General features: G+C 43.0%; 1 protein-coding gene across 2 annotated transcripts in view; it reads left to right on the top strand.

The window, feature by feature from the left end:
- The window catches only part of DNAJC6 (DnaJ heat shock protein family (Hsp40) member C6), a 90,679-nt gene that overhangs the window by 13,022 nt on the left and 61,848 nt on the right, over positions 1-15,809 (top strand). Inside the window, exon 2 of one of the 2 annotated variants that reach the window (XM_073357431.1) lies at positions 9,672-9,837. In XM_073357431.1, coding sequence (XP_073213532.1) covers positions 9,825-9,837 — 13 coding nt within the window. In that variant the 5' untranslated portion in view covers positions 9,672-9,824. Of the gene's footprint in view, positions 1-9,233; positions 9,838-15,809 lie in introns of those variants that run through there. The other variant, XM_073357429.1, reaches the window with a different exon arrangement.

Raw genomic sequence — 15,809 nt, 5'->3', positions numbered from 1 at the left:
CTTGGGGGAAAGGGGGAGGAGCAAGGGCATGGCAGAATCTGGGGAAGGGGCAGGAGCCTGGGGAGAAGGGGTGGAGTGGGGCCAGGGCCCGTGGCAGAGCCAGGGGTTGAGCAGTGAGCCGCCCCCCCCGCCCCCCGACACATTGGAAAGTTGGCACCTGTAGCTCCAGCCCCGGGAGTTGGTGCCTATGCAAGGAGTCACATATTAACTTCTGAAGAGCCGCATGAGGCTCCAGAGCCACACGTTGGCCACCCTGGCACTAGATTATAATAACTGCATGATGCATGGGGGTGGGTTGCCAGATTAAGAGCATAATCCGGCAAACCTTTACTCATGTGGGTAAGTCCTATTGAGTTCAGTGTGACTTCTTGCTTGAGCTGGGACTTCTCATTGAATAAGCATTTCCAGGGATGAGTTCCAAGTACAGCCACTAAGCACTTCAGAATCTCAAAATTTGAGTCACAGGTATCCAAGGGCAGAATTGCTGTAGGGATTCTACCTTTTGACGCTGTCATCTGCCTTCTACGTTCTTTGCTCTCCTGGGCCTTGACTCTTAATGCTGTAGACACTAATTCCTTTAGTGGTTTGGGCAACCCCTTGGGGTGCAGCAGTTTGCCATAAAAAGGGCTGCTTTAATGACCACTAATTTGCTTATTCCCTTTTGCTCATATGTCCTCAAATCAAAAAATGCTGTGATACAAGAAAGCCAAGGAAAGAGACTCATTAGGCCTCATTGACTGAAACTGAAATGGGCTTAGAGCTGGAGCCACTTCAGATGCTGAATGAAAAATCTGAATGTACTTTAATGAGCTTCATTCAATGAAGTACGTTCAGATTGATAGAAATATGTGCTATCTGTTGGAATAACCAGAGAGGGCCATATCAGTGAAAACTGAGGATATAGATTCTTTGTCTAGACAATATTCCACAAAACACAGGCATATTAAACATCAGTGTAAATCCAGCCTCATTTGGGACCTGATCCAGTGCCCACTGAAGTCAGTGGAAAGGTTTTTGCTTTGGATGAGGCTTTCAGGACCTGATTCTTCTCCCATCGAAGGGAGTTTTTCTATTGGCTTCAATGGGAGCAGGATCAGGCCCTTAATGCATAGAACAACATTTGGTGACTAGCCCAATATGTGTTGAAATATGTGAATATTTCAACAGTGCCCCCAAAAGTTCACTAACTTGGTTTCACGATGGTAAAACAGAATAATGAATAAAATATACTTTTCAAAGGAATTGAATGTAGTAATCAAAGCAACAACTAGTTCATGATTTAGGATGCAAAATTATTTTCCTTAAATTACACACCTTTTGTTCAACAGTCTTTTTTAAATATAAAATTTAGTTGCAAACTTCAACCATAAATTTTTGTAGCTAGGGTGAAGTTGGCTTTGTTCTGCTTCTCAGTTCCTTATTGCATGTGTAGTATTGTTCTGAACTACATTGATGAAAGAAACAAAAACATACCTTAAACAGCGTTTAGAGCCAATTTAATTAACTAATTGAGAATACAAATGAGTTACACTTTCAGGAAAACTTTCTTATACATTACAGAATAGACTAATAAAAGGGAATGAATATCCTATGTAAATACTATATTGATACAGGCAATTTTTTATATATTTAATGGGGATAGAGTCCAGTGAAATATTCAGATACGAAATTAGCAAGCCTTATTTAGAGTTGCCATAGACTTTAATCAGTTCTCCTCAGGCGTAGCTCACAGCCCTCACCTCTATAAACCAGACAGAGCGACCTGTTTGTCAGACATTAGGATATTTGGTTAGCCATGCAGCTGTTATACTATGATGAGAGATACTTACATGCATTGTTCATGATCAGTGTTACTAGTTAAGTATATGGGAAATATCCTATTTTAAGGCAATATGGAAGGAAATTACATAGCATCATTAACTAAGTTTTTCCAAACGCTGGCTTTTAGCTAAAGACAAGTCAAAGGGGAATGTTATTAGCAGTAGCCAATTACTTCATTTTATCATTCATTTATTGTGTGATGTTGATTAACTAACGTCAAGTTATGCATAATCATTGTATGTTAAATAAAGTTAAATTGTAGGATTATAGAACTATTAGATTAATTAGTAGTTAGAAGGGATAAGTATGTATTAGGTATCTAGGTACGAAGGGCTAAAATGCAAGGCTTACATGCTGAGGCCTGTAAGATTTTAACTTAACCATACTAGGCCATAGGCATAAGAAATGCTTGACATAAGTAAGTGACCAAAGAATGACCCTATGCTGCAAAATTACGGGAACAAATGTACCAATGGGTGATATTGGGAAAAATTAGCTGTAAGATAAATTTTAGATCCCAAAATGCCCTAGAGGCACATTTTTTCTAACACAGGCCCTAACCACAGAGTGCACTATGTGTGTTGATGGTAATGAGAATAAAGGGACTACAAACAACCTATTAAACAGGGGGTATACAATATTCTTGGGGAACACAATACAAATGAGGAAAAAGAGGATGGACACCTTCATGTGCATGTGCAGAGTGTTAGGTGTAGTCAGAAACACAAGATAAAAAGAGGGCAACCAGAGTGCGTAAAATGAGTTCCTTATGGGAAAACTCCAGCAGGAACCATCCCTCTACTGATGATCAGTTGGCAAGGCATCCATCAGACTCTAAGAATATCGTTAAGGATGTGAGCATGACTATATTTGTAACTTGAGCATAGGTCTTTATATGCATAGGTAATCATAACTTTAATTGTGACTTTAATAAAACTTGTAAAACAGACTAGACCTTGTACTTGTGCATATATGTGTGGTCACTATCCTTGGCTTTATGTGATGCTAGAGGCTCTAAATCTGAAGCAAGTAGAAGAAATGAAGTTCACTCTGTAGAATTTGAAATTGTAGCCAGCAGAGCTGAATCCATGGTGGTATAATACATTACTAAATCACTTTAAATAAAATAAAAGCTACATAGCTGAAGATGTTTACATATTTGAGAAAGATGAGTTAAAAAGTTGGGGCAAAAGTTTAGTGAAATAAGAAAAAAAGATTTGGGGTTGCATTTAATTGTTTTACTCTGTAAAAAGATTTTTTTTTTTAAAAGAACTGGAGCTGGCAGCCTATAAAATAGCACATCTATCACTCTTATGTGTCCAACAATTCAAAACACACCACTACTTTTCCACCTATGTACATCTCTGAAAGGAGTCAGTTACAGTTCATGTACTCGCTTCAGGAACATCTGGTCTGTGGAAGCCTTTATGCAATGTGATATGTTAGCACTGTTCACAGTGGAATAACTTTTGAGCTGATACATATTTTCTATAGATAAAATTTACTTTGTAAAGGAATTGTTTAAGATATCAAACTAACTTTCAAGTTATACTTGTACCTTCGTTAAATTGAGTCATACTTTTCTTAGCACTGCACAGCTTAATTATATCAGTGAAGAATTGAGAGCACACCACTTAGTTCTATTGCCTAAAGCTTCAAGTGGAGATTCGGCCTCATTGTCCGAGGCACTGTGTAAACACATAACACAAAAACCAGAGGTCACCCGATTTAAAACAAACCTAAGGAAGTACTTATTCACACAATGCACAGTCAGTGTGTGGAACTCATTGCTAGGGGATGTTGAGAAGGCTAAAACTATAACTGAGCTAAAGAAAGAATTAGATAAGTTCATGATGGATAAGTTCATCAACGGCTATTAGCCAAGATGGTCAGGGATGCAACCCCATGCTTTGGGTATACCTAAGAGTATGTCTACACCGCAATTAGAAATCTATGGCTGGCCCGTGCCAGCTGACTCAGGCTTGTGGGGTTCAGGCTACAGGACTACTTAATTGCAGTGTATATGTTCAGGTTTGGGTGGGAGCTTGGTCTCTAGGACCCTGAGAGGTGGGATGGACCCAGAGCTTGGTCTGCTGCACAAGCCCAAGTCTGTAGCCCAAGTCTACACTGAAATAAAACAGCCCCATATCCTGAGCCGCACGAGCCTGAGTTGGCTGGCCTGGGCCAGCCACGGGTGTCTAACTGCAGTGTAGACATACCTTACGTCTCTGACTGCCAGAGGCTGGGACTGGATGACAGGGGATGGATTACTTGGTAACTGCTCTGTTCCGTTCATTCCCTTTGAAGCTTCTAGCACCGGCCACTGTCGGAAGACAGGATACTGGGCTAGATGGACATTGGTCTGACCCAGTATAGCCGTTCTCATGCAACACATAAGTCTCTACTCTAACGAGCTTGCAGTTGATAAGACAAAGAATTGGAGGCACATAAAGGTGAATTGACTTGCCCAAGCAGTCAATAGCAGGTCAGCAGGTCAGCGACAGAGCAGGGAATAGCGGCCATTTATTATGACTCTCAGTCCAATGTCCTAGAGACTGGAGATGCTGCCTCCCTAGGTTGCTACCAACTCCCATACTATTTATGGCACCTTATGGCGTTTGTGTTCAGACATGAATATACCGTCTATCTCAAATTTTTAATATCACTAGCTCTTGTTCAATAAATCCTGACACTTTTAATGAGCTTCCCTAGCATGCTGTGTTTCTCTTGTGCTATGGTTTTTGGAAATTCTGCATGATGTAGATAATTATACTTAAGTCTTATATGGTACTCTTGATCTTACATAGACCTCAAGGAAGGACAAATATCCTTCTGCTTTTCCCTTGGAACTATGATACCAATGACCAGTTATGGCTGCTCCTTCTGCACTCCATCTTATAGGGGATCTCTGGGAAAAAAAATTATGTGGCCCTAGACTGCAGCACTATCTCTTCATTAAGCTGTCCACGGGGCATGATGCATATCCCTGTGTTCAGGCCTCACCAAACATGGGGTCACCATCACCCTGGTCAAATCCCACCCTGTGAAGGGGCCTTTGCAGAAAAGTAGTGGAACTAAAGGTGGCATCATCAGTGACTGCAAGCTCTTTGGGGAAGGGACTGTCTTTTTGTTCTGTGTTTGTACAGTGCCTAGCACAATGGGATCCTGTTCCACGACTAGGGTTCCTAGGCTCTATGGTAATAAAAGAAATCCATAATAATAATTAATAAAAGGGGAGGATCCATGCATGAAAGATGGATCCCTCTGTGGATTCCCACCCTCATTTACAAAATGTGAAGGAAAGAACTCATAGAAGAATCATGGATTAAGCTTTGTCTAATATAAGTGCAACGTGCCTGTAAAATACTGGAAATGTAAATTTTGGGCCAGAAAAACATGTGCTTCAGATTTCAATGGAACCTGATAACAAACTTGAATATAAGGAAACTCCGTTTCTAATGAAGTATAATGCAAATATCAAATTGTTTCAGTGCAAAGTGAAGTGTAAGTTACAATTCCAGCTACAGTGAACCTCTTCTTGCAATGAAACAGTTTAATGAAAAATGACTTCAAAGTAAGGTTCCCACTGCACTTTATAACAGGAAAGGCTGTGTATTGGAGTGTCCAGTAGAGATTCTCAGTATTTACTTGTCCAGGATGAGTTAAGATTTAGGGTCTGGCTCCACCTTTACTGATTTTCTGGTGCTACGACTGGACAAAGATAACAGAAAACAGAGCAGTAAGTGAACTAGGGAACAGTTTGCTTAAACAAGGCAAATGTCCCGCCCCTTAGAGTGGGGCAGCTAGTACTATGGCTATTCCACTCCAACTTGGGCTAGGCTTTACTCAAGGACTAACAGGACCAAGAACTCTTTCAGAAAACACTGCAAAAATTGAATAGTCGCACTTTGAGCAGGGACACTAGTTTGGTATTTTTGAATAAAGAAAACAGAAATAAATTCACTTTGACTGATTGTACAGAATTTCACAGCTTGCATAAGGGCAGTGTAGGAATCATTCGGGATTTACTGGCTGCCTAATGTGAAGTGTGTCTCTCAGCACTGTAAGGATCCAGTCAAGATTAATTGAAAAAATAACATGAGTTTTGCTTTACTGGATATTCAGATTGGTTTCTTGTCATCATATTTCTCACATGAAGCATATTGGCAAGATTTGCTCTCTGCATTTTACTTCATACAGTATTTTAACACAATATAATGAAGGGGAAGAACTTATACAAACCTACTGCAGAATTAGTCTTGATTTTTATTCCAAATTACATCTTTGGAGATGGTGTCCTTTATTTTGTCACTTTCAAACTTGTGGGTTCTCCTTGCATAGGTGCATCTGTGGCCTAGAATCTTCTCTACCCAGCAATATAGAATTTGAGGAGTTATATAATCAATAGTACAATGACAAGTTATGATTGTACCAGCTGCCCCCTCTCCTGGAGTGTTAAGCATAAAGTTGAAAGCCAAGTGTCTTTAATACCTCAAATTGTGGAAATTGCAATAGAATTTCTTCTTGGCATTACTGCTTTCATGACTACTGCTTTACAGGAAAACACAATTTGATTTGCTATGTCCAAATGGTGATGAAACAACAAGTAGGGCAGGATGTGGGGAGGACACACATGTATAGCAATAAGATTCGGGGGTGGAGGGATAGCTCAGTGGTTTGAGCACTGGCCTGCTAAACTCAGGGTTGTGAGTTCAATCCTTGAGGGGGCCATTTAGGGATCTGGGGCAAAAATAGGGGATTGGTCCTGCTTTGGGGGGGGGAGGGATAGCTCAGTGGTTTGAGCATTGGCCTGCTAAACCCAGGGTTGTGAGTTCAATCCTTGAGGGGGCCATTTAGGGATCTGGGGCAAAAATTGGGGATTGGTCCTGCTTTGAGCAGGGGGTTGGGCTAGATGACCTCCTGAGGTCCCTTCCAACCCTGATATTCTATGATTGCTTTGCTGGGCTGTGCAAGCTTCATGGTGGATAAACTTTTTTTTTTTTTATATTCCGTATGTCAGATTTGACACTCCTAGATCACTACAAATGGAAATGACTAAAATGTGAACTACCTAGGGTGCTTAAAATATAAATGCAGAGCAACATGGGACTATGGTATTGTTCAAGGACATTCTTCTGCATTATACAGTGAGAAATCCACCTATACAAATGTCTAAAAATCAATTGGACTGAGCAAACAGAAGATAGGCTAGTAATTCATGATAAAAACCAAACATTTCAACTTGATGCCACCCATTCTAACCTAGTATGGGCTGGCGATCTCTGCATCTAGATACTCACATAGGCTTCAGCACTGTAGTTAGTATCTGAGCACATCACAATCGTTAATGGATTACATTCAGACAACACCCCTGTGAAGTAGGGAAATGTACCCATTTTTTACAGATGGGGAGGAGAGATGAAGTGATTTGCCCAGGATCACACCAGAAGTCTGTATCTGAACCAAGAACTGAACACAGGTCTTCTGAGTCCCAGGGCTTCTACACACCGGCACTTATGTTGGTATAACTTGTTTCGCTCAGGGATGTAAAAAAGCCACCCCCAGTCACGTAAATTACATCGACCTAAGTGCCGGTGTGTACAGCACTATGTCAGCGGGAGAGCTTCTCCCATTGACATAGCTACCACCACTTGCAGAAGTGGATGTAGTTTGCCGATGGGAGAGCTCTCTGCTGTTGGCAGAGCGCGTCTGCACTAGCAGGGCTACAGCGGCACAGCTGCAGTGATTTGGGTGTAGTCCAGCCCCAGTCCAGCATGCCAACACTATGCCATCCTTCCGATCCTGTTTGGCAGTCTCAGCACAGGGGCTCCTGCACTATGGTAACCCTAGACCTGGGCTAAAGCACATATTCAGGATAGTGGCATAGTCAACATTCAGAGAATAAACTCAGGGATTTGGGATTTCATGATCCAGGGCTATCAAATAAGCACCTTTCACAAACAAAGCAAACGCTCCTAAAATTTATTTGGGAGTGGAGAGGAGAGGAACGGGGAGAGAGCCAGCATTTTAAAAAATCATTTTTGTCTCTGAAAACATCTGCTTTCTCTGAAAACATCTGCTCAATGTGCAGCGGCAGTCAAAAAAGCTAACAGAATGTTGGGAATCATTAAGTAAGGGATAGATAATAAGACAGAAAATATCATATTGCCTCTATATAAATCCATAGTAAACCCACATCTTGAATACTGCGTGCAGATGTGGTCGCCCCATCTCAAAAATGATAGATTGGAATTGGAAAAGTTTCAGAAAAGGACAACAAAAATGATTACGGGTATGGAACGACTGCCATTTGAGAAGAGATTAATAAGACTGGGACTTTTCAGCTTCGAAAAGAGATGCCTAAGAGGGGATATGATAGAAGTCTATAAAATCATGACTGGTGTGGAGAAAGTAAATAAGGAAGTGTTATTTACTCCTTCTCAGAACACAAGAATTATGGGCCACCAAATTAAATGAATAGGCAGCAGGTTTAAAACAAACAAAAGGAAGTATTTTTTCCACACAACACACAGTCAACCTACGAAACTCCTTGCCAGAGGATGTTGTGAAGGCCAAGACTATAACAGGATTCAAAAAAGAACTAGATAAGTTCATGGAGGATAGGTCAATCAATGGCTATTAGCCAGGATGGGCAGTGATGATGTTCCTAGCCTGTGTTTGCCAGAAGCTGGGAATGGGCAACAGGGGATGAATCACTTGATGATTACCTGCTGTGTTCATTCCCTCTGGGGCACCTGGCCTTGGCCACTGTCAGAAGACAGAATATTGGGCGAGATGGACTTTTGGTCTGACCCAGTGTGGCCATTCTTCTGTTTCTACCACTATCAGTTTAGTCTAAGCCCTACGGCGAGAAAGGTGGCATTGACAGAATTGTCCGGTGTAATTTGTTTGAGGGGGTTTGGTCCAAGTGTCTCAGCAGTACCAGTGACAGCAGTTTGTCTGCGGTTTTACAGTCCATGGTATGGTTAGGTTAGGTGAATTATGGCTCCAAATCAGAGAGACTTTCTCGATTTTTTTTTTCTTTTTAAACTCCTTGACGCCTAAGAGAAAACTGGGTTCAGAATAAAGAGCGGAGAAGACATGAGTAGATAAGACATAGGGTGTGGGGTGCGTATGTAGATAATATAGGGTGTCCGTGTGTAGATAACATAATATATGGGGGGGGGCGGGGTTACACACAGGTGAGACAGAATTTTCAAACAGAGGCAGTGAGGCCTCTGGCCTAAGACTGAAATCACCCCCGTCAAACCCTTTAAAAAGGGGGTGGGCGCTTAAGAGGCTTTGTTAGCCTCAGCCTGAGCCAGGCCGCCATTGGGCCTTTTCACCCTCCCCGGAGCGGCCCACCCCCTCCCCTCCCCTGCCCGGCCGGGCGGGGGCCGCTGCCACGCGTGCCCCGCCCCTCTCTGTCGGAGCGGCGCAGCCCAGGCCGCGAGAGGCAGGGCGCGGCCCGCGCCAGACGCCCCCTGGAGCTGGATTGCGCCCGAGCCGGGGCTCCAGACAGGAGCTGGCTCCCGGCCAGGGGAGCCGAGCCTGCGAGGACCCAGCGCTGGGCTGTGGCGGCCGCCGGGGAGCGCTGTGCCAAGGCCGCGCCGGTGGAGTCCCTGTGCCCAGCCGGGGGAGCGGAGCCGAGCCGGCGGCCCACGCCCAGCACACAGCGCCCCGCTGGGGCCCCGCTCCCCCCACCCCCACCCCCCCACCCCGGGGAAGGCGAGGGCGCGCGCGCGGTTTCCCGCCCCTGCCCGCGGAGCCTCCCCGCCGCCGACTCGCCCATGAGCCTGCTCGGGAGCTACCGCAAAAAGCCCAGCAATGACGGGTACGAATCTTTGCAGCTGGTGGAGAGCAACGGTGACTTCAGCGGGGGCAGCAAAGAGAGAGCCGGCGGCGGCAGCAAGCAAGGGGTGATCCCGGCCGTGCTGGCCGCAGCCCGGAGCCCGGCCCGACAGCAGCCGCAGCCGCAGCATCTGGACGGCGGCAGCAGCACCATGGACAGCTCAGGTAAGGGGCCTCTCTTCTCCCGCGTCCCGCCCCCAGGGCTGACCGGGGACGGGGACCGAGGTACAGGCCCACCTTCCTGCTCCCCGCTGGGGCTGACTGAGCTGGCCCAGCCAGGCGCTGGCAGGGACGGGGGTCCGGCTGCACTGGATGTGATCCTCACCGGTGTCTAGGGAGAGGACACCTGAGATGGCAGGGTCTTGCAAATTTAAAGAGCTCTTCATTACTAGCCAATGAATCAACACAGCCCAGGTGCCGCGGCTCTGCCCTGCTAATGGACGAGGGGGGCTGATGTATTGTTCCTGGGGAGGTGGGGTTGCTGACACTTCTTATGGCAGGACGTTTTTGAAAATGTACCTTCATCAGAATGCAGTCTGTGCATTTCCCAGGCATGGTAAATCTTTCGAAATGAGCATGTTTAGGAGAGCAGAAGGGAGTTCATTATCTAAATGAGAAATGCATTGTGCTGTTGTGCAGCTAGATATACTGAATAGGAAATAACTATCCTGAAGATGCTCATGCAGTGTTGTAAGCATCGATTAACTAAACAATGGTGGAGTTACCTTTATAAGGCACCATGTTCATGAGCCTGTATGGTAAGTGACAACAGAAGTCCTTTGTCCGGCCTAAGAGCTTTCATAAGAGCAGTAACAACCTAGGTGCTTTGGGTGGTGGTCAGGTCATTCATAGATTCAATGCAATTTCACGAGAGCTGGAAATCAGAAACACTTCTTGGTAGTGTAAAATTAAAAGCAAATGACTATGATTGCAACTGATTTCTTTGTCATTTCCCCCAAAGAGAAGAAAAGCTGTTGTGAAACCATTGTGAATGGGAATAAATAAAAGGGGGAGAAATCCTGAATATAGTGTATTGATTTCTTTTGAAGTCATTTGGGAATCATTTTGTTCTAAAAACAACTCATAGAATTAAATCAGATAAATTTTGATGCATGCTGTACGAATAGTTTATGTGTGTGTGTGTGTGAAATCTCGCAGTGGAGGGACCAGATGGCCCATGTGATTGGTAATAGGATATAGAGCCCTTCACCTCTAGGTCACATATTCAAATTTGCCTCAGTCACTAGTGATTTGAACATAGTTATCTGATGGCCTTTCAGTGTTTGCAAAATGAATTGGTTTCAGTCCAGTTCCTAGTGGGCCATGTGGTCACATCACAATTACTACCCAGGTTTCAGAGTAACAGACGTGTTAGTCTGTATTCGCAAAAAGAAAAGGAGGACTTGTGGCACCTTAGAGACTAACCAATTTATTTGAGCATGAGCTTTCGTGAGCTACAGCTCACTTTTAGTCTCTAAGGTGCCACAAGTACTCCTTTTCTTTTTGCGAATTACTACCCAGAGTCTTTTCAGAGAACTTTAGAGTGGAAACGTATATTGAGTAGTCATAGAAGTACCCTTTTGAGCTCTAGGGGTCCAATTTGATGTCTACGCACTCTTAGAGGATGATATAGGGAAGTTTGCACTGCCACAGTCTCCTTGAATACTTTATTCCGTGGATGGGAAGTTCAGTCCCAAGGCACACCTGTCAAACTAAGTCTGACACTACAAGTAACAAAAATAATTTGTTAAAATTTCTTCCTTGCGGAAAAGAATTCATGGCATAAGAAGTACCATACAGACATAAGAAGTACCATACAGAGAAATAGTTACATTTGTGAACATATGGGGAAAGTTCAGGTTATGTAGGGTTTTTGCAAATGAATCATGTCTTTCTAGTTTATAACCAACTGCCTCTCGCTCTGAGAGAACTTAGAAATCTACTTTAAGTTAAGAGCATGATGTCGGTGCTAGACTTGCTTGCTAGACTCAGTATGTCAGCTGATGCTTATTCACAGTAGGTTGCTACGTTCTAGCTGTCTAGGTTCTCATATAGGCACCCATCGAGACACTTGGAGGCTATGGTCTACTTAATATATATTTCAGAGTAACAGCCGTGTTAGTCTGTATTCGCAAAAAGAAAAGGAGTACTTGTGGCACCTTAGAGACTAACCAATTTATTTGAGCATGAGCTTTCGTGAGTTACAGCTCACTTCATCATGCTCAAATAAATTGGTTAGTCTCTAAGGTGCCACAAGTACTCCTTTTCTTTTTTTAATATATATTGTATTGGTCTTGGAGTTGATTAGAATAATGGAAATAGAGGAACTAAGTGTGGCAGATGATGATATTTATATCTAGCCAGGTCTGGCAAATAGTGTATAGTAAGGTTTCAGAACAGCAGCCGTGTTAGTCTATATTCGCAAAAAGAAAAGGAGTACTTGTGGCACCTTAGAGACTAACAAGTTTATTTGAGCATAAGCTTTCATGAGCTACAGCTCACTTCATTGGATGCATCGGAGCTGTAGCTTACGAAAGCTTATGCTCAAATAAACTTGTTAGTTTCTAAGGTGCCACAAGTACTCCTTTTCGTTTTAGTGTATAGTAAATGTCAGATGGTGACCTTTGCTTAATGTTAGCTTGTATGTTACTTGAGTGTTCTTGCAATTGCTCTATTTGTTCAATTTTCACCACTTCCTCTCTCAGTAAAAACAAGTGTTCATGGTGGTTACATAGTATTTTTCTATATAAAGGTATTCATACAATTTTCAGCCATATCAAAAGTTCTACTGGTAAATATCAGGAATCCCTGTGTGGTTAACTGTATAACTCCTATTTTGAACTTCTAGAGTGTGCATGCTCAAAATACATTGAATGATGAAGGGCTATTTCCAGGACTTCTCCAACACTTTGGCATTACACTTGTGTTGTATTCTATTTTAATGGTTGAGAAATCTGATTAGCCTTTTGCACTTCCTTCCGCTCAGTCAGCAGTTCTCTCTGGGAGTATCTTTTGCTGTTGTTACTTTGCCCAGCCCTCTTGGGCAGGTCTGTTTGCCCACCTCTCCCCATGCTCTACACCACAAAGGGGTCTTGGGGGAAAAACTGCAGAGAGGAACCAGCCAGACACTCCATCTTTTGGACATTCAGAGGACTTTTTACAGGTTTCACTGGACTTTCTCTGCCCTGTGCTGATTGATTTGTTGAGTGCTCCAACCCTCTTCCTCTCCTACAGTCTCTTCACCACAGCTTTATTCCACACCTGCCTCTCTTGTCCTCTTCTCATCTGTCCTGTTCCCCTCTCATTCTTCCTTCCTCCCCCTTTAGATGATCCCCACTGACCTAAACCCCCATCCCTCCCAACAAATCATAGAACATGCAGTTTGGTGCCATCACATTGTTCACTCTGCTAGTGTGTTATGCCTCTTCCCCCACCTTGTGTCTGTCTTGTCTAGTTAGATTGTAAGCGCTTCAGGGCAAGGGTCATCTACTACTCTGTACAGCACCTAGCACATTAGGACCCCATTCTTGGTTGGCCCATGAGCACTGCTGTAATTAGCATGATTAATAATATCCATTTGATGCAAGCAACAGTGTATCCAGACAGTGCAACAAGAATATTCTGTTTATATGCTATTGAAATTGGCTCATGAGATTCTTGATAGTGATTTGTATCTGCTAAAAATGAGACCATTTTTGGATTAATGGAGTATTCTCAACAAGATCAGGAATACTGGATCAACTGTGATATTCTACTTAAAACTTGATGTCCATTTCTTCCACCTGGTCTTCCCAATTAAACTTTTTATGCTGACAAATAAGAGATTTTATCAGTTGTAGTCTACAGTAAATACATACATATATAATTTAGCTAATCGGCAGAATAAAACAAGTTTTAAGAGCTGAAAGGACTTCACAGGTGTGCATGTGGTTCCCATCGACTTCCACTGGGGAGTTGCTCATGAATGTAAGGACATAATTTGTTTTTAAAGCTGTACAAATTTGGATGGGTAGGTGGGTGAAATTAGATAGTCCTACAAGACAAAAACAGTAAACCTAACCTAGTAAAACTGGTTAATCATAGAATATCAGGGTTGGAAGGGACCTCAGGAGGTCATCTAGTCCAACCCCCTGCTCAAAGCAGGATCAATCCCCAATTTTTGCCCCAGATCCCTAAATGGCCCCCTCAAGGATTGAACTTACAACCCTGGGTTTAGCAGGCCAATGCTCAAACCACTGAGCTATCCTATCAAAGGGAGCACACAGCAAAAGTGTCAAGATAATCTCTTTTCTTGGTAATTTGTATAAAACTACCAGTTGTGATGTGGTGCAGTGTCACAAGATGGTTAGTGTCAGAACAAGCCAGTGTAGCCGATCCCAAACACCTAAATGCTGCAAGAAGTGATGTTGATTCAGTGGGTAGTACTTTTCTCTCTAAACCAATGCCTTATCATGGTGTTAAGGAAAATTGTGCTGTGCTTTTTTTTTTGGATGAGAGAAAGTGATTCCTGATTTTTTTTTTTTTTTTTTTAATATGGATTACATATTGTATATTCAGAACACACAATATATAATCCATGATGGAGTCTTCTGGCCAAATTATAACTCATTTACTTTCTACCCACATGATTTTCCCCTGGCTTTTCAACAGGATACAATATTCTTCACTTCCCATCTTAAATTATGTTTAGTGTTTGTTGGTGTTGGTATGCTGTTCTGGAACAGTTGCCATATTTCCGTCACTGAGTTGGCTGTATTTGGGTGGTAAGCAAAGTGATCCCTCGGTGTAGCTTTAAGTTGTCTGGCATCTTTGGACTGTTCAGAATACAAGATGCCAAGAATGCAATGACTTGGCATGTTTGGTTGAGGCAGTTGTTACTGCACCTCTGTCCCGCATGTCTTTGGGTGTACTGAAAGACTGGGGACCTGATACTTCACTGCATCACGTCACTTCTGCACTAGTGGAACTCCACCAAAGAACCATTTGGTAAAACTGGAGTAACAGCTGGGAATTTGGCCCTTCACCTCTTTGCTGTATCAGTACATTTGAAAGAAGTTTCCAGAGTCAAATAGCAAGCCCTCCTATTAAGCCAGACTTACACCAGTGGCTGAGGAGAAATCGTTGCTGCTCTCCTGCAGGTGTTCCAATGGGGAAAGGCAGCTTTAAAATCTGTCTGGAGCTCCATAGGAATCTCATTGATGGAGGCTCAATGAGCACATTTTCTAGTTGACCTACTCTGGATCCCTCTTAGGCAAGCTATACCCACTTAGGGGCTGTACTCGCTGGGCCTGGGCACTCAGGAGAGCAGGTGTTAGCAGTAGCCTGTACCACCTGCACTCCTGGTGCACTAGGGTGCTGGAGTCTGGGCTCCTCTAGCCGTGAAGTGAACTGGACCCATAGTTTTGATGTTGTTATGTTGCTGATAGTGTTTCTTAGTGTTACATTTAAGAATGCTCTTCACTGTGTCAATAGTACATTAATAAAGTGCCAGTTATACAAGGAAAACCCAGAGGAGAAAATCGTGCCGGAAATTGGGGCATAACTTGGGATAAACTATATGTTTCCAATGTAAACTACCAAAACTTCATGACATAGATGGGTTTGATCAAACTCTGGCTTTCACTTGTTTTGGTTGTGACGGTGCACCCCATAAAGCTTTATGGAAATATACTTATGAATGTATATATGACATAACTGGAATATGTTTTATGCTACATATACCATGTAACATATCTCTGTAAAGGCTATGATCTACTGAATCTATTAATCCTATTTGTATGCATGTATCATTTTTGTATTTGAAGTTATGAATATTGGCTGCGTACTTGCTTGATTTTTAAGTAGCCTTAGTAAAGCATTTGGTCAGTTTCTTGAGAAAGGAATGTGCAAATTAAGTGCCCAATCAAGAAGCACTTAATGAACAATGGATCTTGGAATGCTTCAATCCACATAAAAAGTCTACTTGAGGATGTTCAAGGTAGCATGTGAACCATGGCTGCTATCTGTAAGTTCTGAGTCATGCATGGACATGTGACTGGCCCATGTGACTCCAAAACTCCATATTGTAGCTGGGATTCTACACAGGGGAAAGCGGGGGGTCTCCACTCACAAGAGAGAGTCTATTTAAACCCTTGGGA

This window comes from Lepidochelys kempii, chromosome 8 (assembly GCF_965140265.1).
Source record: "Lepidochelys kempii isolate rLepKem1 chromosome 8, rLepKem1.hap2, whole genome shotgun sequence".
In the NCBI taxonomy this organism is placed as follows: domain Eukaryota; kingdom Metazoa; phylum Chordata; order Testudines; family Cheloniidae; genus Lepidochelys; species Lepidochelys kempii.
Note: the sequence above shows the minus strand (reverse complement) of the source record. Positions and strands in the feature narration are given on the sequence as shown.